Here is a 22,571-nt window from a genome sequence, read left to right as displayed (position 1 = left end):
CAGCCTCAGCCTCCCAGGCTCTAGTGATCCTTCCACCTCAGCCTCCCAAGGAGCTGGGACCACAGGCATGTGCCACCACACATGGCTAATTAAAAAATTTTTTTGTAGAGAAGGGATCTTCCTATGTGGTCCAGGCTGGTCTTGAACTCCTGAGCTCAAGCAATCCTCCCACCTTGGACTCCCAAAGTGCTGGGATTATAGGTGTGAGCCACCACACCTGGCCAGTAATGATGATAATTAGGGCTCCCAGTTCATTCTCACAGCTTCTGACCCATTTTCCATGAAGAGTAAGCTCTTAGGAGGGGAAATCATACTGAGTTACTTTCATGTTTACATTTTAGCCTTCGTTGATGCTTGCATGAATTTTATGATGCTTTATAATAAAAAATTCCAGCTTTTTGTTGTTATTGTTAGAGACAGCCTCACTCTGTCACTCAGGCTGGAGTGCAGTGGCACGATCTCGTCTCACTGCAACCTTCACATCCTGGGTTCAAGCGATTCTCCTGCCTCAGCCTCCCAAGTAGCTAGGACTACAGGCATGTGCCACCATACCTGGCTATTTTTTTTTTTTTTTTTTTTAGTAGAGATGGAGTTTCACCATATTGGCCAGGCTTGTCTCAAACTCCTGATCTCGTGATCTGCCCACCTTGGCCTCCCAAAGTGCTGGGATTATAGGCGTGAGCCACTGTGCTCGCCCTATGTATTGTTTTTTTGTGACGGGATCTCACTCTGTCACTCAGGCTGCAGCGCAGTGGCATGATCACAGCTCACTGCAACCTCGATTTCCCAGGCTCAAGTCATGCTCCTGCCTCAGTGTCCCAAGTAGCTGGGTCTACAGTCACGCACCACCATACCTGGCGAATTAAAAAAAAAAAGTGCTAGGCGTAGTGGCTCACGTCTGTAATCCTACCACTTTAGGAGGCTGAGGCGGGCAGATCACTTGAGGTCAGGAGTTCAAAACCAGCCATGGCCCGTCTCTACTAAAAATACAAACAATTAGTGGGGTGTGGTGGTTCACACCTGTAATCCCAGCTACTTGGGAGGCCGAGGCAGAAGAATCACTTGAACCCAGGAGGTGGAGGTTGCAGTGAGCCGAGATCATACTACTGCACTCTGGCCTGGGCGACAAAGCAAGACAATGTTAAAAAAAAAAAATGTACAGATCGTGTCCCACTATGTTGCTCAGGCTGGTCTCAAACTCTTGAGCTCAAGTGATTGTCCTGCCACATGTCATCTCCAAGTGCTGGGATTACCCACGTGAGCCACCACACCCTGCTAATTTTTAATTATACGTTTTCCAACATGTAAGCTCTCTCCCCAGTGCCTGATTTAGTGTTTAAGATGTAGCAGGTGATCAATAAAAAACTATTCACCAGCAGATATTACATGATTCTTCCAGCAATTCTAAGACACGGGTAAGGCAGGAAATGTCACTACCATTTCAAAGATGAGGAAACATGGGTCCCAAGAAGCTAAGTGGGCAGGGTGCAGTGGCTCACGCCTGTAATCCCAGCACTTTGAGAGGCCAAGGGAGGTGGACCACCTGAGGTCAGGAGTTCAAGAGCAGCCTGGCCAACATGGTGAAATCCCATCTCTACTAAAAATACAAAAATTAGCTGGGTGTGGTGGCAGTCGCCTGTAATCCCAGCTACTCGGGAGGCTGAGGCAGGAGAATCACTTGAACCCAGGAGGTGGAGTTTGCAAAATAAAAAAAAATAAAAAAAAATAAAAAAGGCAGCTAAGTGACTGGAGTAACAGCATCCCAGAAGTAAATGGCAGAGCCTTAACTTGATTCCAGATCACCATGTTCTAAAACTATGGTTTTCCTGATCCCATGATATTCCTTCTCTATGAGGTTTCAGTGTCAGATAGCCCCAGTTTCAGGTGCACATCCCAGTTCCATCACTGATGGCCGCTGTTCAACCTGGAGTAAGACATGAAGGCTCTATAAAAAGTAAACCTACCTAACAGGGCTGCATGAAGACCCAATGAGCTCATGCCTACAAAACATCTGCACGGCGCCTGGCAGACAGTGACTGCGCAGAAGATGTGGCCAGGTGTGGTGCCCATGTCTGTAATCCCAGCTACTTGGGAAGTTGAGGCAAAAGAATCCCGTGAGCCCAGGAGTTTGAGACCAGCCTGGGCAAAGTAGCAAGACTGTATCTTCTTTTCTTTTTTCTTTTTGAGATGCAATCTCACTCTGTTGCCCAGACTTGAGTGCAGTGGCACGACCTTGGCTCACTGCAACCTCCGCCTCCTGTGTTCAAGCAATTCTCCTGCCTCAACCTCCCGAGTAGCTGGGATTACAGGTGCCTGCCATGCCTGGCTATATTTTTTTGCATTTTTAGTAGGCACAAGGTTTCACCTTGATGGCCAGGCTGGTCTCAAACTCCTGACCTCAAGTGATCTGCCTACCTCAGAAGACCATATCTTTTTTTTTGGTGGGGGTGTGGGATTCAGAGTTTCTCTCTTGTTGTCCAGGCTGGAGTACAAAGGTGCAACCTTGGTTCACTGCAACCTCTACCTCCTGGGTTCAAGCCATTCTCCTGCCTCAGCCTCCTGAGTAGCTGAGATTACAGGTACTCACCATCACACCCATCTAATTTTATAATTTTAGTAGAGACGGGGTTTCAACATGTTGGTCAGGCTGGTCTCAAACTCCTGACCTCAAGTAATCCACCTGCCCTGGCTTCCCAAAGTGCTGGGATTACAGGTGTAAGCCACCATGTCCGGCCTGGAAGACCATATATTAAAAAAATAAATAGACCATACATAGTGTCTCCTGCCTGTAATCCCAGCACTTTGGGAGGCTGAGAAGAAAGGATAGTTTGAGACCACCTGGGGCAACATAGCAGGTCCTCATTTCTATCAAAAAAAAAAAAAAAAAAAAAATTAGCCAGGTGTGGTGGCAAGCACCTGTAGTCCCAGCTACCTGGGAGGCTGAGGTGGGAGGATCGCTTAAGCCCAGCAGTTCGAGGCTGCAGTGAGTTATGATCATGTCACTGCACTCCAGCCTGAGTGACAGAGAAAGAACTTGTCTCTAAAAAAAACCCAAAATAAATAAATAAATAAAATATAAACAAAACAAAGGATAACAGCTGGGGTCATCAGGTGGGACCCGGGAGCCCCGTCTCACCTCAGCACGATCATCTGGCCCTCAGCCCCCACGGCCACGTCTGCCAAGCCGTCCCCTTCAAGGTCCTTCACCCCATGGATAGAGCGTCCAAACCACCGAATTCCTGAGAGCACCTGGGTCCCTTCTATCCGCTGAGAGCAAGAGAGAAATTGCCGCTAAGCTGAAAAGAGGCAGGTTGGAAGGAGAGAAGGGCTGGGCTGGGGAGTGGGGTTTGGGCTTGGGGCCTTCGGGCACCCAAGACTGGAGTGTGATTGGCAGGCAGTGTACCTCACCTGACTTGGTTGGGGGCTCAGCCCCCCATGCCTTCCATTGAAGATGTACACAGCCCCCTCCTCCTCCAGAGGGGCCCCCACAGCCACATCTACCAGTCCATCGCCATTGATGTCTGTCAGGGCGGTGATGGCTTCTCCAAACCGCCCGAGCGGGTAGCCGGGGTTCCCCTGCAGCTCTGAGACCTCTTCAAACCCCGACTAGGAAGTAGCAAGAGACAGGACACACCCAAGTTACTCAGCAAGCTGTCACAGAACAACTGAGTGAAGAACGCTAAAGAAATACAAGACGGGGCCCCTCACAGAATTCGAACGGGGCTGTCAGATAACTGCGGTTCAAGCACCAGCCCGACCTCTTACTGTCTGTGTGACCTTGTGGCTTCAGATATCCCCTTACGGAGCCTTGGGGTTTCCATTTAAGTATATATATTTTTTTGATAATTTTTTTTGAGACAGAGTCTTGCTCTGTCGCAGAGGCTGGAGTGCAGTGGGATGATCACAGCTCACTACAGCCTCAAACTCCTGGGCTCAAGTGATTCTCCCACCTCAGCCTCCCAAGTAGCTGGGACTACAGGCAAGTACCATCACACCTGATTAACTTTTTAACTGTAATTTATTTATTTTTGTAGAAACAGGGACTTGTCATGTTGCCCAGGCTAGTCTTGAACTCCTGGCTTCAAGGAATTGTTCTGCCTCAGGCTCTCAAAGTTCTGGGATTACAGGCGTGAGCCACTGCACCCCAGGAATTCCTATATATAAAATAAAGCTTGTGGGATCTCAGCAGGTGGTCATGAGGAAAGTGAGGTCGTGATCTATAAAAAGTTTGGCGCTGCCTGCCAGGCGCAGTGGCTCACGCCTGTAATCCCAGCACTTTGGGAGGCTGAGGTGGGTGGACCACGTGAGGTCAGGAGTTCAAGACCAGCCTGGCCAACATGGCAAAATCCCATCTCTACTAAAAATACAAAAATAAGCTGGGCGTGGTGGTGGGTGTCTGTAATCCCAGTTACTCGGGAGGCTGAGGCAGGAGAATCACTTGAGCCCAGGAAGTGAAGGTTGCAGTGGGCTAAGATCGCACCACTGCACTCTAGCCTGGGCGACAAGAGTGAGACTCCATCTCAACAAAAAAAGTTTGGCACTGGACCCTGCACACAGTATTTCACCAGTGAGGATTCACTCTTGCTTGTCTGTTGTTCTAAAAGTTTAATCACCACATGACCAGACAGGGAAAGCCTTCCCCTCCTACCGCTCAGCTCCAGATCCTGGCCCCACCTGTCTTCTCTGGTAGATAAACACCCGGCCTCCTTTCTGCTCCCCATAGAACAGCGGGGCGCCAATCAGCAGCAGCTCCGTCTCCCCATCTTGGTCCATATCCACGCTGCACAGCTCCCCACCGAAATAAGAGCCAATCTGTGGAGAGAGGCAGGTGTCTGGGGACGCGCCTGTGGGAACAGCAGGGGCTGGCAGGGAGACACCTGTACCGAGCTCATCTTATGCCACTCCCTCAAACGCAGGTTCCAATCATGGATCCACCCCTAGTCTATGTGTATTAAGACAAGTTGGGCTCTTTGAGTTTCATTTTTTTTTTTTTTTTGAGACAGAGCCTCATTCTGTCACCAGGCTAGAGTGCAGTGGCGCCATCTTGGCTCACTGCAACCTCTGCTTACTGGGTTCAAGCAATTTTCCTGCCTCCGCCTCCCAAGTACCTGGGACTACAGGCGCGTGCCACCATGCCCAGCTAATTTTTGTATTTTTAGTAGAGATGGGGTTTCACCATGTTGGCCAGGATGGTCTAGATCTCTTGACCTCGTGATCCACCCACCTCAGCCTCCCAAAGTACTGGGATTACAGGCATGAGCCACCACGCCCGGCCTCAGTTTCTTAAACTAGAGAGGGAAGAGACAGGGCTTACCTCTGTGTTATGAGGGACAAATATGATCGTGTTTAGCACAGGGCCTGCCACACGGTAAGTGGATGAGTGTTCAAAGGACAGCAGAGAGTGTGATGTGTGTCCCCCCAGCCCCTGGTCTGCAGATGCCCTCAGGCTGTGCTCACCTGGGTCCCATTGATTGCCTGGACCTGGCTCCAGCGTCCTCTGCCCTCTGGCTCTTGGAACAGCAGCACTCGGCCCACATGCTGGTATCGAGGGGCTCCCGAGGCCAGCAGCCAAGTCTTTTCCCGGGAGGGCAGCCAGGTCATGGTGTACCCTGAGGAGAGGGTGCGGGGCGTGGGGTTCGGAACACAGAGGATGCTGGAAGAAGAAGGCAACACCCAGCAGGAGACCGGCAGGAGCCCCGGGGAATTGGGTTAGTGGCAGAGATGCATCGAGACAGCTGAAGATCTTCTCCTGAGAAAAGCAGCCATGTGCTCCCAGCAGAACAAATCCTACCATCTTGGGGATTCTCCAACTGTGGGTGACATGCACACCCAGGGAAAAGCAGCCATCACCATAGGTGGAGCGTGGAGCCTCTTCTGAGCCTAGTTTACCTGAGGATTAGTAAAGAACACTCCTTTTTTCTTTTTTAGAGACAGAGTCTCTCTCTTTTGCCCAGGCTGGAGTGAAATGGGGTGATCTCAGCTCACTGCAACCTTCGCCTCCTAGGTTCAAGCAATTCTTCTGTCTCAGCCTCCCAAGTAGCTGGGATTACAGGCACCCAGCCACAATGCCCAGGTAATTTTTTTTGTATTTTTAGTAGAAACAGTTTCTTCATGTTGGCCAGGCTGGTCTTGAACTCCTGACCTCAGATGATCCACCCACCTCAGCCTCCCAAAGTGCTGGGATTACAGGCATGAGCCACTGTGCCTAACCTCTTTTTTCTTAAATAATAAAATAAAATAGGGTATGTTAGTCAGAAGGAAAAGGTGGCATGGATATTAAAAAAAAAAAAAAAGCATGTCTGGGCCAGGCGCAGTGGCTCATGCCTGTAATCCTAGCACTATGGGAAGCTGAGGCGGAAGGATCACTGGAGACCAGAAGTTTGAGATCAGCCTGAGCAACATAGAGAGACCCGGTCTCTACAAAAACTTACAAAAACTAGCCAAGTGTGATGGTAGACACCTGTGGTCCCAGGTACTAGAGAGGCTGAGTGCTGGAGCCCAGGAGTTCAAGGCTGCAGTGAACTACGATGGTGTCACTACACTCTAGCCTGGGTGACAGAATGAGACCCTGTCTCTAACAAAATAAAATAAAGCAGGAATCTTGAGAAAACTTCATGCTTAAAGATATGTCAGCCGGACGAGGAGGCTCACGCCTCTTTGGGAGGCCAAGGTGGGTGGATCACCTGAGGTCAGGAGTTCGAGACCAGCCTGGTCAATATGGTAAAACCCCACCTCTACTAAAAATACAAAAAATTAGCCAGGCACGGTGGCATGTGCCTGTAGTCCCAGCTACACGGGAGGCTGCGGAAAGAGAATCACTTGAACCCAGGAGGCGGAGGTTGCAGTGAGCCAAGATTGTGCCACTGAAGCCTAGGCAACAGAGAGACTCGGTCTCAAAAAAAAAAAAAAAAAGATATCATGTCAGACTGTCTTAATCTCACACTTCCTGTAATGAGATTCTCTCCTCTCAGATACTGGGGCAACCTCTATAGAATGTTTGAGGAAACAGGAAATTGGACACAGGATTAGGCTAGAGCCAGGAGCCACCCAGCAGGAATGCTCTGGGATGAGTCACTGACCCCATCTGATGGTCTCCATGCAGAGCTGTTGAAAGCAAGTGAAGAAAACAGCTGTTCAAGGCCTGACAGCACATGGGAGGAAGAGTGAAGAGACGGAATCCCTTCCCTATTGTCTTATGGAGTCCAGAAGCACAAGGGTTAAGAACTTCAACTCTGGCCAGGTGCGGTGGCTCACCCTTGTAATCCCAGCATTTTGGGAGGCCAAAGTGGGTGGATCACCTGAGGTCGGGAGTTCAAGACCAGTCTGACTAACATGGAGAAACCCAGTCTCTACTAAAAATACAAAAAATTAGCCAGGCGTAGTGGCTCATGCCTGTAATCCCAGCTACTCGGGAGGCTGAGGCAGGAGAATCACTTGAACCCAGGAGGCGGAGGTTGCGGTTAGCTGAGATGACACCATTGCACTCCAGCCTGGGCAACAAGAATGAAACTCCATCTCAAAAAATAAAAATAAAAAACTTCAACTCCTTGAACTCAGTGAGACAAGGTTTAAATCCTAGTGCTACTGTTTCTTAGCTGTGTAGTCTTAAGTAAATTGCTTCATGCCTCTGTGCGTCACTTTTCTCATCTACAAAAAGGGAAGAGGCTGGGCATGGTGGTTAACGCCTGTAACCTTAGCACTTTGGGAGGCTGAGGCAGGAGGATTGCTGAAAGCCTGGAGATCAAGACAGCAGTGAGCCAAGATGAAGCCACTGCACTCCAACCTGGGTGACAGAGAGAGACCTCATGTCTAAAGAAAAAGAAAAGGGGCCTGGGTGCAGTGGCTCACAACTGTAATCCTAGCACTTTGGGAGGCCAAGGTGGGTGGATCACGATGTCAGGAGTTCTAGATCAGCCTGGCAAACATGGTGAAACCCCGTCTCTACTAAAAATACAAAAATTAGCTGGGTGTGGTGGCACACACCTGTAATCCCAGCTACTGGGGAGACTGAGGCAGGACAATCGCTTGAACCTGGAAGGTGAAGGTTGCAGTGGGCTGAGATCATATCACTGCACTCCAGCCTGGGTGACAGAGCAAGACTCCATCTCAAAAAAAAAAAAAAAAAAGAAGAAGAAGAAATCTCATACTGCTATAAATAATTGCCTGGGACGGTGGGGGGAGAAAAAGAAAAAAAAGAGGAACAGTACCAATCTCATGGGGTGTGTTTTGGGAGTTAAATAAGACATGGATCTAAAATGCTTAGTGCTATGCTAGTGATACCTAAACTGCGATCTGAAGGATAGTAGCATAGTAAACACTCAGATTCTGTCTATCTATCCACACATATGTACATATTTATGTGTGTGTATAGTGGGGTGGGTGTCTAACTAGAGATTGAACTTTTTGTTTTTTTGAGACAGAGTTTTTCTCTGTCACCCAGGCTGGAGTGCAGTGGCACGATCTCAGCTCACTGCAACCTCCTGGGTTCAAATTATTCTTCTGCCTCAGCCTCCTGAGTAGCTGGAATTACAGGCACATGTCACCATGCCTGGCTAATTTGTTGCATTTTTAGCAGAGACGGGGTTTCACCACGTTAGCCAGGCTGGTCTCGAACTGCCGACCTCGACCTCAAGTGATGCATCAGCCTCAACCTCCCAAAGTGCTGGGATTACAGGTGTGAGCCACCACGCCCAGCTAGAGATGAAACTTTAGAGTTCTTTCTTTTTTTTTGTTTCTTCACTGCAGCCTTAACCTCCCAGGCTCAAGTGATCCTCCCCTCTCAGCCTCCCAAGTAGCTGACATGCACCACCATACCCAGCTAATTTTTTTTTTTTTTTTGTGGAGGACAAAGTCTTTCTCTGTCGCCTAGGCTGAAGTGCAATGGTGCAATCTCGGCTCACTGTAACTTCTGCCTCCCAGGTTCAAGTGATTCTCCTGCCTCAGCCTCCCAAGTAGCTGGGGCTACAGGTGTGCACCACCACGCCTAGCTAATTTTTTGTATTTTTAGTAGAGATGGGGTTCCACCATGTTGGCCAGGCTGGTCTCGAACTCCTGACCTCAGGTGATCTTGGACAATTCAAGAGGAGGAAGCCTCAAAAAGGGGTGGGCAGTCCTCTTACTAATAAGGCAGGTTGTTTTAAAATGTGCCTGGGATTTAACATATAGGTGTGACTGATGATATAGAGAGTCACTGTCATTGAAACAAGTTTACTACTCACAGTTCCTGGAGGCAGGAGGCACTGCATGCCACGCAGGGCCACATGGGGAAACACCAGATTAGTGGAGAGTCAGGAGGAGCCAGGAAAGAGCATGGCCCAGAGCTCTTCTTGTGGTTTCCACAAGGAAGGGTGGCAAGCTAGATTGGCAAGTTCGAGCAAGTTTAGGATTGCACAGTTTGAATTATTTTGGCTGGCTTGGGGCTCTGGCAGTGGCCTCTAGTTGATTGGTGCCTGACCCTGGGCTGATTTAGGGCAGAGAAAATATTGGCTTGGTGTGTAAGGATTAGACAACGGAGATGGCTGGGGATATGGGCTCAGAATTGGCTGGTTTGCATATAAAAGGCATTTTTTTTTTGAGATGGAGTCTTGCTTTGTCACCCAAGCTGGAGTGCAGTGGTGTGATCCTTGGCTCACTACAACCTTCACCTCCCAGGTTCAAACAGTTTTCCTGCCTCAGCCTCCTGAGTAGCTGGGATTAAAGGCACCCACCATCACGCCTGGCTAATTTTTATATTTTTAGTAGAGTTGAGGTTTTGCCACGTTGGCCAGTCTGGTCTCGAACTCCTGACCTCCGGTGATTCACCCGCCTCGGCCTCCTAAAATGCTGGAATTACAGGTGTGAGCCACTGCATCTGGCCCTGTTTTTTGGGACTGAGTCTTGCTCTGTTGCCCAGGCTAGAGTGCAGTGGCACAATCTCGGCTCATCGCAAGCTCCGCCTCCTGGGTTCAAGCGATTCTCCTGCCTCAGCCTCCAGAGTAGCTGGGACTACAGGCGTGCACCACCACACCTGACTAATTTTTGTATTTTTAATAGAGACAGCGTTTCACCATGTTGGCCAGGCTGGTCTTGAACTCCTGACCTCAGGCAATCCGCCTGCCTCAGCTTCCCAAAGTGCTGGGGTTACAGGCGTGAGCCACCATGACTAGCTACAAGGTATATTCGCAGGCAAGTTGTTCACTATCTCTAGGAATTTGCCAGCCCGGGAGGGGTAGTTTCTTCAGGATTAGAACGGCCCCAAGATGTCAAAGCATCGGAAAATACAGACAATTAATTATGAATGTTATAACTATATTTAAACTCTGAGTTTGTTCATGCTGGTTGCTTAACTGCTTTCATTATTCTTCTGAAAGCCAGACTGAGTAACCATCTGACCCCTACAACCAGAAGAACCCAGCAGAAAAGAGAAATACTCACCCAAATAGCCCGCCCTCACTTCTGGTGTCAATGGTTCATTCCCAATAAATGTGTGATCCTGTAGGTCTGCCTTCAGGTCGAGGAAGCCCCCAGCCCAGTCCTTGGCTCCTACTGCCCCCACGACTGCATGGCCCTGCCCAGGGAAGGAGACGAACGGGTCAGCCACCCACCAACTCACCCCACCAGAGCCAGCTGCACTCCCGAGACACCCGCAGCCCACTGCTCCAGCCCAGCACGCACCCTGCTGAGGTCAGCACTGATGCCACTGGAGGACAGCTCCATGTCAAAGGAGGTCAGGTCCTGTTTGCTTGTGCCTGGGGGACAAAGCAGAGAACAGGTGAGACCCAACAGCTGTTAATTCAGTGAAACAAACTCACGGCAGGAGGAGGAAGAAGTGAGGCATTGACCTCTGGGCAAGGTAGAAGGCAGGCATGCAAGAGTCAGGCAGACCCAGTAAGTGGCTTAATGCTGAGTTGGCTTTCTCATGTAATACCCTGGGAGCCTGAGATTTGTTTGTTTTTTTGTTTTTGAGACAAGGTCTTGCTCTGTTGCCCAGGTTGGAGTACAGTGGAGCAATCACAGCTCACTGCAGCCTCAACCTCCCACGCTCAATCAATCCTCCTGGCTTAGCCTCCAGGATAGCTGGGACTACAGGCACACACCATCATGCCTGGCTAATTTTTTTTTTTTTTTTTTTTTTTTTTGAGATGGAGTCTTGCTGTGTCACCTAGGCTGGAGTGCAGTGGTGCAATCCCAGCTCACTGAAGCCTCTGCCTCCTGGGTTCAACTGATCCTCCAGCCTCAACCTCCCAAGTAGCTGGGATTACAGGTGTGCACCACCATGTCCAGCTAATTTTTGTATTTTTGGCAGAGACAGGATTTCACCATGTTGGCCAGGCTGATCTCGAACTCCTGACCTCAGGTGATCCACCTGCCTCGGCCTTCCAATGTGTTGGGGGATGACAGGTGTGAGCCGCCGCGCCCGGCCTCCAGATTTGAATATCCGATTACCTAGCTCTGTGTGTCCAAGACGCAGCTCTTGGTTTCTGCTCTGACTCAGGCTTCTCATGTCAATGAATGGCACCCACATCCACCTAATGAACCCATGCTAAGAAACCAAATCCACCTGGAGTCTTCTCTTTCCTCCATCCCATCTCCAACACATCACCAAATCATGGTAGTCCTGCCTTTGAAATACATTCTCTTTCTCTTTTTTGAGACAGGGTCTCGTTCTGTTGCCCAGGCTGGAGTGCAGTGGTATGATCATAGTTCACTGCAGCCTCAAACTCCTACGCTCAAGAGATCCTGCTATCTCAGCATCCCAAGTAGCTGGGACTACTGGCATGTGCCACTCTGCCTGGCTCATATAGCTTCTCCCTTCTTAAGAACTATTCACCGGCCGGGAGTGGTGGCTCATGCCTATAATTCCAGCCCTTTGGGAGGCCAAGGCGAGCAGATTACCTGAAGTCAGGAGTTCAAGAACAGCCTGGTCAGCATGGTAAAACCCCATCTCTAATAAAAATACAAAAATTAGCCGGGCATGGTGGCACATGCCTGTAATCCCAGCTACTTGGGAGGCTAAAGCAGGAGAATTGCTTGAGCCGAGGAGATGAAGATTGCAATGAGCCAAGATTGTTCACTCTGGCCTGGCCGACAGAGCAGGACTCTGTCCCCTGACCCCCTGCCAAAAAAAAAGAACTCTTCATGGGCTGGGCGCAGTGGCTCATGCCTGTAATCCCAGCAATCTGTGAGGCTGAGGCAGGAGGATTGCTTGAGCTAAGAAGTACAAGACCAGCCTGAGCAATATAGTAGAAACTCTGTCTCTACAAAAAATTTAAAAATTAGCCAGGTGTGTTGGTGTGTATCTGTAGTTCCAGCTACCAAGGAGGTGGAGGTAGGAAGATTGCTTGAACCCAGGAGATTGAGGCTGCAGTGAGCCACGATCGCCCTACTGCACTTCAGTCTGGGCAACAGAGCGAGTCCTTGTCCCAAAACAACAACAAAAAACCCCTTCATGATTTCTCATCAATCTTCACACTGAAAGCCAAACTCCTTCAGAGGGCCTGGAAGGCCCCTACCTCCCTGCCAACCTTCTCTCTCCGTCCCTCACTGTGCTCCGGTCACATTGAACTTTTTCCATTTTCCCAGCATGCCCAGCCCCTGCCCTGGCACCTGTGCTTCTCTCTGCCTGGAATGCTCTCTGCCCTCATTCCAGCTTCCTCACATTGCTGTTTGAATCTCATCTTTCATATCTCAGCTCAAAAGCCAGTTGAGAGTAAATTAAAAAAAAAAAAATTTTTTTTTTTAAATTCACTTTTCATTTGTATTGTTTATTTAGACATGGGGTCTTGCTGTGTTGCCCAAGCTGGACGATTGCTTGTTTTTCTTTTCTTTTCTTTCTTTTTTTTTTTTTGAGATGGAGTCTCGCTCTGTTGCCCAGGCTGGAGTGCAATGGCACGATCTCGGCTCACTGCAGCCTCTGCCTCCTGGGTTCAAGTGATTCTCCTGCCTCAGCCTCCTGAGTAGCTGGGATTACAGGCAACTGCCACCATGCCCAGCTAACTTTTTGTATTTTTAGTAGAGACACTGTTTCACTATATTGGTCAGGTTGGTCTTGAATTCCTGACCTCATGATCCGCCTGCCTCAGCCTCCCGAATTGCTGGGATTACAGGTGTCAGTCACCACACCCGGTCTTTTTTTTTTTTTTTTGAGACAGAGTTTTGCTCTTGTCACCCAGGATGGAGTGCAGTGGCACAATCTCAGCTCCCTGCAACCTCCACCTCCCGGGTTCAAGTGATTCTCCTGCCACAGCCTCCCAAGTAGCTGGGATTACAGGCACCTGCCACCACACTCAGCTAATTTTTGTATTTTTAGTAGAGATGGGGTTTCACCATGTTGGCCAGGTTGTTCTTGAACTCCTGACCTCAGGTGATCCACCCACTTCGGCCTCCAAAGTGCTGGGATGACAGGCATGAGCCACCATGCCCAGCCCATTGCTTCTTTAATTGAATTGAACACTAAGGCCGTGTCCTAGCAAAGGAGACTTTCCCATAGGAATCACATATCTTTTGGTCGACTAAGTTTCCTGGGCAGATGCCCTCCATAACCAGTCCTCCATCCAGTGACCACAATAAAATCTCTTATTCTAGGCCAGGAAAGAAGACGTGGGTTCTTCACACTGGCCCCTGCCAGTCTGCCCTTCCGAAGTAATGTGGAGCCTAAGACAAGTGACAGTGCGACAGCTGAGCAAGAAGGGGGAGGAATTACATTCACTCTGCAGGGCTCGGATCACACCAGCAAGATACAGGTCAGGCCTGGATCAACCTGAGCTCCAAGAGAAGATGGAATTTCAGAAAGAAATATCAGAGGGCCAGGCGCAGTGGCTCACATCAGTAATTCTAGCACTTCAGGAGGCTGAGGCGGGTAGACTGGTTGGGACCAGGAATTCGAGACCAGCCTGGGCAACACGGCGAAACTACTGCCTCTACAAAAAATACACACACAAAAATTAGCCAGGCGTGGTATCACACACCTGTAGTCCCAGCTACTTGGGAGACTGAGGTGGGAGGATCACCTGAGCCTGGAAGGTCAAGGCTGCAGTGAGCTGTGATCATTCCACCGTACCCAAGCCTAGATGACAGTGAGACCCTGTGAAAGAAAAGAAAAAAAGAAAAGAAAGAGAAGAAAAGAGAAGAGGAGGGAAGGGAAGGGGAGGGAGAGGAGGGGAGGAGAGGGGGAAAGGCAGGGGGGGAAGGGAGGGGAGGGGAGGGGAGGGAGGGGGAAAGGAAGGGAGGGAGGGAGGGGGAAAGGAAGGGAGGGAGGGAGGGAGGAAGGAAGGGAGGGCAAGAAAGATCACAGAGGCTGCTCCCAAATGACCCTGTCCTAAATTCCTCCTAGAGGTCTGTTTTATTTAGGCAAGCCCTTAGCACAAGGTCAGATACTCAGTAAGTGCTTATTATTCTTTGTGTTTCTAATATGATGTCCCAGAAGAGTTTTTTTTCTTTTCTTTCTTTCTTTCTTTTTTTTTTTTTGAGACAAAGTCTCCCTTTGTCGCCCAGGCTGGAGTGCAATGGCACGTTTCGGCTGACTGCAACCTCCACCTCCCGAGTTCAAGTGATTCTCCCGCCTCAACCTTCCGAGTAGCTGGGATTACAGGCACGCACCACCACACCCGGCTAATTTTTGTATTTTCAGTAGAGATGGTTTCACCATGTTGGCCAGGCTGGTCTCGAAACTCCTGACGTCATGTGATCTGCCCACCTCAGCCTCTCAAAGTGCTGGGATTACAGGCGTGAGCCACCACAGTCTGCCATTTTTTTTTTTTTTTGAACGGAGTCTCCCTCTGCCAACCAGGCTGGTGTGCAGTGGCGTGATCTCGGCTTACTTTGGCCTCTGCCTTCTGGGTTGAAGCAATTCTTGTGCCTCAGCCTCCTGAGAGGCTGGGATTACAGGCACACACCACCATACCTGGCTATTTTTTGTATTTTTAGTATAGATGTGATTCCACCTTGTTGCCCAGGCTGGTCTCTTTTTTTGTTTTTCTTTTAAAGACAGGGTTTTACCATGTTGGCCAGGCTGGTCTTGAACTCCTGACCTCAGGTGATCCGCCTGCCTTGGCCTCCCAAAGTGTTGAGATTACAGGCATGAGCCACCACGCTGGTCTCAAATTCCTGAGCTCAATCAATCCACCTGCCTCGGCCAATCAAGGTGCTGGGAATACAGCCGTGAGCCACCGAGCCCCGGCCTGATGTCCCAGGGGAATTTCCGTATGCACCTCCCGAGCCCTCTCCCAGGGCCTGCCACTCACCCTCAATGACATAGATCTTCTTCTGCAGCTCAGTGAATAAATCTTTCAGCTTCTCAAATGTGTCCAGAATCTTCACAAACTCTCCTGCAGGTTTTGAGGCAAATTTGTGGAGTGTCTCCTGACTCTCCTTGGTCTGAAAATTCTTTCCAATCTGTGAGGGAGTGGAGAGTGAGGAGCTGGCATTCCCCCAAACCTCAGTCCAGTTTCCTATTATGTTCACAAGAGTCTGGCCCCAGGGAGAAAGGGGCCTGGGGTTCGGGAAGAGGAGAGGGAAGGCGAGACGCACAAAGAAGCCGGGGCCTGGGGCCCATACCCCGATGATGTAGCGGATGATGTCTTTGGCCGCATCGATGTTGCCATTGTCAGTGGCTTCCCCATCTGTGATGATGATGAGCACTTTGGTGGCATCTGGCCGAGCCCCCAGCTCCTCCCGGAACACCTCTTTCCTATGTCCAGGAAAGGAGGAGGTGAGAGACTCCCTCAAACCAGGGCCTGAGGTCTTCTTCCCCACCTGCTCATCAAGTCACTGCTGTACTGGTTACGAAAAAGGCCTTCCCACCTCTCCCAGGCCGGGATTCCAAGCCTGCAGCGGTCACCTCTGAACCTTCTTGCTGCCATCCCTCTCCCTCTGGACCAGTGATCCTCACACTGCAGCCTGGGCAGCCCAGAGGGTGTCCCAGCCAGAGCCCATGGTCAGGAGGAGGAGGTTTTGTGAGGAATGACTCTGGCCTTCCTACCCTCCATTGCAAACACATGGCCACTGCTCTTCAATCAGTTACAGATGTTGATCCAGGTGAGATTTCAATGGGGAAGAGAGAGTCCCATAGCTGAAGAAAACTGGAGAGTCACTCTTCCAGAGCAAGCTTTCCCCACACCTCCTCGGCCTTCCCATGGTTCCCAGGCTGCCTACGGATCTTTACTATAGCAGTGAACCTAGTGAGTTACCGTGACATTTTTCTCTCTCAATTTCCCCCCTACATCATGAGTTCCTCAAGGAAAGGACCATGTTGGATTTGTTGCTGTATCTCTGGCTCCCAGTACAGAGGAGGTGCTTGTGCATGTGAGATGAAGGGAGAACTAGTGTTACAGCTCTTTTAGAATTTGTCTAGCAGGCGTTCTGTTTCTTGCCGAAAATCCCCTCCCACCCAAAAAATAAAAATAAAAATAAAATAATAATAAAGAAGGGAGAACTGAACACCAGATGGGCCAAGGCTAAAAATTTCTGCCGTGGGAGTTCCAGACAAGCCTGGGTGACATAGCAAGACCCCAATTCTACAAAGATGAAAACAATTAGCCAGGTGTGGTGATATGTGATTATATTCCAACTACTCAGGAGGCTGAGGCAGGAGGATTGCTTGAGCCCAGGAGTTTGAGACTGCAGTGAGCTAGGATCATGCCACTACACTCCAGTCTTGAGTTTAAAAAAAAGAAAAAGAGCCGGGCGCGGTGGCTTACGCCTGTAATCCCAGCACTTTGGGAGGCCGAGGTGGGTGGATCACGAGGTCAAGAGATCGAGACCATCCTGGTCAACATGGTAAAACCCCGTCTCTACTAAAAATACAAAAAATTAGCTGGGCACGGTGGCGCATGCCTGTAATCCCAGCTACTCAGGAGGCTGAGGCAGGAGAATTGCCTGAACCCAGGAGGCAGAGGTTGCGGTGAGCCGAGATCGTGCCATTACACTCCAGCCTGGGTAACAAGAGTGTAACTCCGTCTCAAAAAAAAAAAAAAGAAAAAGAAAATCCCTGCCTTGCCCACAGCCTCCCTTTGAGCAAGTTGGGTTGGGCATAGCTCTTACTGCAACAGCAGCGCAGTGTGAACCATCTCACCCACGAACACCTGCTATCAAGACCTCTGGTTCCTTCTTGGATGCAAAATGCTTCTCCAATCTCCATCCACACACACATGGGCCTATCTCAGGTCCTGTTTGTGGATTTCCACCCTGGTTTAAACAACCGTTATCTCTCATCTGGACTTTTCAGCAGTCTCATAACTGGTCCCATCGCTTCCACCTGCCCTTGACCCCTCTACAATCTAATATCAACCCTGCAGCCAGAGGGATCTTTTAAAAAACATAAATCAAGGCCGGGCGTGGTGGCTTACGCCTGTAATCCCAGCACTTTGGGAGGCTGAGGCGGGTGGATCACGAGGTCAAGAGATCGAGACTATCCTGGTCAACGTGGTGAAACCCCATCTCTACTAAAAATACAGAAAATTAACTGGGCATGGTGGCGCATGCCGGTAATCCCAGCTACTCAGGAGGCTGAGGCAGGAGAATTGCCTGAACCCAGGAGGCGGAGGTTGCGGTGAGCCGAGATCACGCCATTGCACTCCAGCCTGGGTAACAAGAGCGAAACTCCGTCTCAAAAAAAAAAAAACAAAAACATAAATCAGATCATCACTCCTCTACTCAAAACCTCTAATGACTTCTCATCTTACTTAGAGGAAGGCCAAAGCCCTCAATATGGCCTCCAAGTCACTAACCCATCCAACCCTCAAGATCTCTCTGACCTCATCACCTACTATTTTCCCCTCTCACTTATTTCTCTCCAGCCACATTGGTGTCCTGGCTCTTCTTTTTAAATTAAAAAAAAAATTTTTTAGAGATAGGGTCTTGCTCTCTTGCCCAGGCTGTAGTACAATGGTGTGATCATAGCTTACTGCAGCTTCAAACTCCTGGGCTCATAGGCCAGGCGTGCTGACTCACATCTATAATCCCAGAATTTTGGGAGGCCGAGGCGGGTGGATCAACTCAGGTCAAGGGTTTGAGACCAGCCTGGCCAACATGGGAAAACCCTGTCTCTACTAAAAATACAAAAAAATTAGCCAGGCATGGTGGTACAGGCCTGTAATCCCAACTACTTGGCAGACTGAGGCAGGAGAATGGCTGGAACCTGAGACGTGGAGGTTGCAGTGAGCTGAGATGGTGCCATTGCACTCCAGCCTGGGCAACAAGAACAAAACAGAACTCCGTCTCAAAACAACAACAACAACAAAAAAAAAACCCAAATAAATAAACAAACAAAAACTCCTGGGCCCAAGAGATCCTCTGGCCTCAGCTTCCCAGAGCACTGGGATTACAGATCACGCACCCGGCTTAGACTTTCTCTTTTGGATTTAGTTAGTACGAAGTGGATTTCTGCTATGTACAACCAAAAGAACCTGCAGCAAAATTGTTCCACTTTAATTCAGGCAATAAACTGCCCCTTGCTGTAGCTACCTACTGAGTTCCCATGCCCTGCAGCTAGAAGGAGGTGGGTCACCCAGAACGCGCTCTCCTGCAAAAGGGAACTCACGCGACGTAGTTGATGGCACCGAAGGTGTTGGTCAACAGCAACATGTGCTCTACGTGCCTCAGCAGAGCATCAGGGTCCTTCTGCTTAATGTAATCTAAGAAATTAAATTCCGTTTTGTAGCTTGTGGAAAACTGAACAGCAGCAAACTAGAAAAGGAAGGAAGAAATGATATGCAGTTACATATCTCTTTCCATTTGTCTGTTCCAAACTCTACTTTTTTTTTTGAGATGGAGTTTTGCTCTTGTCGCCCATGCTGGAGTGCAGTGGCGTGATCTCAGCTCACTGCAACCTCCACCTCCTGGGTTCCAGTGATTCTTGTGCTTCAGCCTCCCAAGTAGCTGGGATTATGGGCACATGCCACCACGCCTGGTTAATTTTTTTGTATTTTTAGTAGAGACGGGGTTTCACCGTGTTGACTAGTCTGGTCTCGAACTCCTGACCTCAGGTGACCCACCTGCCTTGGCCTCCCAAAGTGCTGGGATTACCGGTGTGAGCCACCACACCCAGGCCCAAACTCTACTTCTTTTTCAAGTCCCTACTGGGTCTTGTTCTGCCTCCCAGGCTGGAGTGCAGGGGCGAAATCATAGCTCACTGCAGCCTCAGCCTCCCAGGCTCAAGCCATCCTCCCAAATCGGCCTCTGAAGTAGCTGGGACTACAGGCGCCACACCCAGCTGACTTTTGTATTTTTAGACCACATGGACCTATGGAAAGCTCCTAAGTTCACGTGTTAAAATTCCAAGAGGGCTTTTTACCTTTCCCTCAACCAACTCCTCCCTTTGGAAATTCCCAGTTTTCAGAGAAGAGATTCTGGCTGGCCTCGCTTCTGTCAGGTGTTCACCCCGGCCCAGCCAACTGCCACCACGCTTGGCTAGTTTTTATTTTTTGTAGAGACAGGGTCTTGCTATGTTGCCCAGGCTGGTCTCAAACTCCTGGCTTCAAGTGATCCTCCTGGCTCAGCCTCCCAAAGTGCTGGGATTATAGGAGTAGCCACTGTGCCTGGCTCAATCTCTTCTTAGGCAGGACCTGGGCAACCCAACTCCACATTGGTCCCTCAGATAATTCTTTTGAAAATGAGGCAATATAAGAATAAGCACAGCAATAAAATTAAATAAACCTCTGCTCCCTCACATAACACTGTGTACCTAGCTCCTGTTTTCTGGGTCTGCCTACGTCATTGACAGGGATGGGATTTGGTAGCCATATTTCTGCTGAGTGACCCAGCTTAACTAGACACAGTTGGCTGGGCCAGGGATGAACACCTGACTGAAGCTAGGCCAGCCAGAATCTCTTCTCTGACAACTGGGAATTTCCAAAGGGAGGAGTTGGTTGAGGGGAAGGTAAAAAGCCCTCTTGGAATTTTAACACATGAACTTAGGAGCTTTCCATAGGTCCATGTGGTCTAAAAGCGCTAAGGGAGCCAGTCTACAGAGACTGGGAAAAGAGAAGAAGGAAGCTAAGACGCAAAAAGAAATAGAAATGAGAACTAGCCGGGCACGGTGGCTCATGCCTGTAATCCCAGCACTTTGGGAGGCCAAGGCGGGAGGATCTTTTGAGAAACCCAAGAGTTTGAGACCAGTCTGGGCAACACAGTGATATACCATCTCTACAGAAAATTTAAAAATTAACCGGGCACCGTGGTGGATCATTTGAGGATCATTTGAGCCCAGGAGTTTGAGGCTACAGTGAGCTGTGATTGTGCCACTGTATTCCAGCCTTGGGGACACAGTAAGACCTTGTCTCAAAAAGAAAAAAAGGCCAGGCACGGTGGCTCACATCTGTAATCCCAACACTAAGGGAGGCCAAGGTGGGCGGATCACCTGAAGTCAGGAGTTCGAGCGAGACCAGTCTGGCCAACATGGTGAAACGCCATCTCTACTAAAAATACAAAAATCAGCTGGGTGTGGTGGCAGGTGCCTGTAATCCCAGTTACTCAGGAGGCTGAGGCAGGGAGAATCACTTGAACCCGGGAGGCGGAGGTTTCAGTGAGTCAAGATCACACCATTGCACTCCAGCCTGGGCAACAAGAGCGAAACTCTGTCGAAAAAAAAAAAAAAAAAACGAAATAAGCACTAGAGAGCCTCCTAGAAGCTTTCTACTCCCTAGTTCTTGTTCCTTCTACAGGCCCAGTTGTAGCCATGCCCATAGGTTCTGAGGATACCACATACTAAAATTTCCTTTCATGGTTTAAGCCAGTTCAGGTAGGCATCTATTGCCTGCAACCAAGAATCCTAACTAACATTTTTACCTGGTAGGAAGTGTTGCTGAGTTTCTTCATCACATCCTTCATGAACTCCAGAATTTTCTGAAATTCATCCGGCTGCAAGCTCCCCGAACCATCAAACAGAAATACGAGGTCAACGTTGCCCTTGATACATTCTGCAGAGGTCAGATGCAAGACACCCACCCGTCCATACCGGTTCTCTCTAGGAGCAGCCACTTGGAGGTATTTGTACCCACTGGGTCCCCAGTTCCTTACCCTGAAAACCAGGGCGCCCCTGCAACACGGGACCCTGCAGATTCTGGTGGAAGAGGTAACACAGGCCACTCAGATAGGTGTTCTGGTCACACATTCGAGACAGCCCAGGGTCACAGGCCTGAAGGAAGCAAAGGCCACAGATTTGGGTCTCCCATTGGTTATGTGTCTTTCGGGCACCGTCAACCAAGAATAAGAACGTTCGGAGTCCTCGTCCCTCCCTCACTCCCTCTATCCAATTGACTACCAAGGGAAAGCATGTCCATCTCCACAGTCACTAGTGTCTGTCCCTCCCATCCTGCCAATCCTGCCATGCTCACTGCCTGGAGGATACACTCTAGGCTCCGTAGCTGGGCTTACGTTGCACACAACCTCACATTTACAGGCCCATCTTCTCCTAGTCCCAACCTCCCTTTCTGTGTTTCAGCCAAATCAAATTATCAAGATTCCCAGAATACACAATATCTTTCTTTCTTTCCTTTCTCTCTTTGTTTTCTTTCTTTTTTATTTTCTTTCTCCCTTCCCCTTTCCATTCCTTCCTTCTTTCCTTTTCTATTTTCTTTTCCTTTTCCTTTTTTTTTTTTGAGACAGAGTCTTGCTCTGTTGCCCAGACCAGAGTGCATCTTGGTGTGATCTTGGCTCACTGCAACCTCCACTTCCCGGGTTCAATCAAGCGATTCTCCTGCCTCAGCCTCGGGAGTAGCTGGGACTACAGGTGCCTGACACCATGCCCGGTCAATTTTTGTATTTTTAGTACAGATGGGGTTTCACCATATTGGCCAGGCTGATCTCGAACTCCTCACCTTGTGATTCACTTGCCTTTGTCTCCCAAAGTGCTGGGATTACAAGCATGAGCCATCACGCCCAGTCCATCCATTCGTCCATCTGTCCTTCCTTCCTTTCTTTCATTTTTCTTCTTCCTTCCTTTTTCTTTCTTCCTCTCTCTCCTCCTCTCCCCTTGCTTCCTTTCTTCCCTCCTCTTTCTCTCTCTTCTCTCTCTTTCTTTCCTTCCTTCCTTCTTCTCACTCCCTTTCCCTCCCTCCTTCCCTCCTCCCTTCCCTCCCTCCCTCCCTCCTTCCCTCCTTCCTTCCTCTCTCTCTTGGTTTCACTCCCATAACCCAGCCTGGAGTGCAGTGGCACATTCAGGGCTCACTGCAGCCTCAACTTCCTGGGCCCAGGTGATTCTCTCACCTCAGCCCCCCAAATAGCTGGGACTATAGACACACGCCACCACGTCTGGCTAATGTTTTTTCATAGAGATGGGGTTTTGCCATGTTGCCCAGGCCAGTCTTAAGCTCCTGGGCTCAAGTGATCCACCCGCCTCAGCCTCCCAAAGTCATTTCTTTCATTTACCACTCTTTCCTGCCAGACTGCAATTTCTTCAAAGTCTGGGCTTATATCTTGATCATGTTTTTGTTGTTTTTGTTTTTGTTTTTTTTTAGACACAGGCCTTGCTCTGTCTCCCTGGCTTGGAGTGTAGTCGTGTGATCACAGCTCACTGCAGCCTTGAACTCCTGGCCTCAATTGATCCTCCCAAGTAGCTGGGAGTACACTTGTGTGCCACCGTGCCCAGCTAATTA

The 22,571-nt window shown here is 49.5% G+C and overlaps 1 protein-coding gene and 1 non-coding gene across 4 annotated transcripts in view; one reads left to right on the top strand and one right to left on the bottom strand.

The window, feature by feature from the left end:
• ITGAL (integrin subunit alpha L) overlaps positions 1 to 22,571 on the bottom strand; it is a 54,617-nt gene that overhangs the window by 26,789 nt on the left and 5,257 nt on the right. For all 3 annotated transcript variants that reach the window (XM_064362663.1, XM_064362662.1, XM_064362664.1), the window contains 11 exons: positions 20,995 to 21,112; positions 20,764 to 20,894; positions 18,518 to 18,663; positions 15,535 to 15,667; positions 15,222 to 15,372; positions 10,654 to 10,727; positions 10,414 to 10,546; positions 5,458 to 5,609; positions 4,675 to 4,812; positions 3,409 to 3,606; positions 3,137 to 3,267 (listed from right to left, as the gene is read on the bottom strand). In XM_064362663.1, the coding sequence (XP_064218733.1) occupies positions 3,137 to 3,267; positions 3,409 to 3,606; positions 4,675 to 4,812; positions 5,458 to 5,609; positions 10,414 to 10,546; positions 10,654 to 10,727; positions 15,222 to 15,372; positions 15,535 to 15,667; positions 18,518 to 18,663; positions 20,764 to 20,894; positions 20,995 to 21,112 (1,505 nt within the window). The remainder of the gene's footprint in view (positions 1 to 3,136; positions 3,268 to 3,408; positions 3,607 to 4,674; positions 4,813 to 5,457; positions 5,610 to 10,413; positions 10,547 to 10,653; positions 10,728 to 15,221; positions 15,373 to 15,534; positions 15,668 to 18,517; positions 18,664 to 20,763; positions 20,895 to 20,994; positions 21,113 to 22,571) is intronic.
• LOC135269133 (U7 small nuclear RNA) lies at positions 16,300 to 16,361 on the top strand. Its single transcript, XR_010337441.1, has one exon. It is a non-coding gene; the product is annotated as a U7 small nuclear RNA (small nuclear RNA).

Source organism: Aotus nancymaae, unplaced genomic scaffold (assembly GCF_030222135.1).
Source record: "Aotus nancymaae isolate 86718 unplaced genomic scaffold, 86718_ANA_hifiasm-v0.15.2.pri h1tg000049l, whole genome shotgun sequence".
NCBI lineage: Eukaryota > Metazoa > Chordata > Mammalia > Primates > Aotidae > Aotus > Aotus nancymaae.
This window is presented reverse-complemented; position numbering and strand designations above follow the sequence as displayed.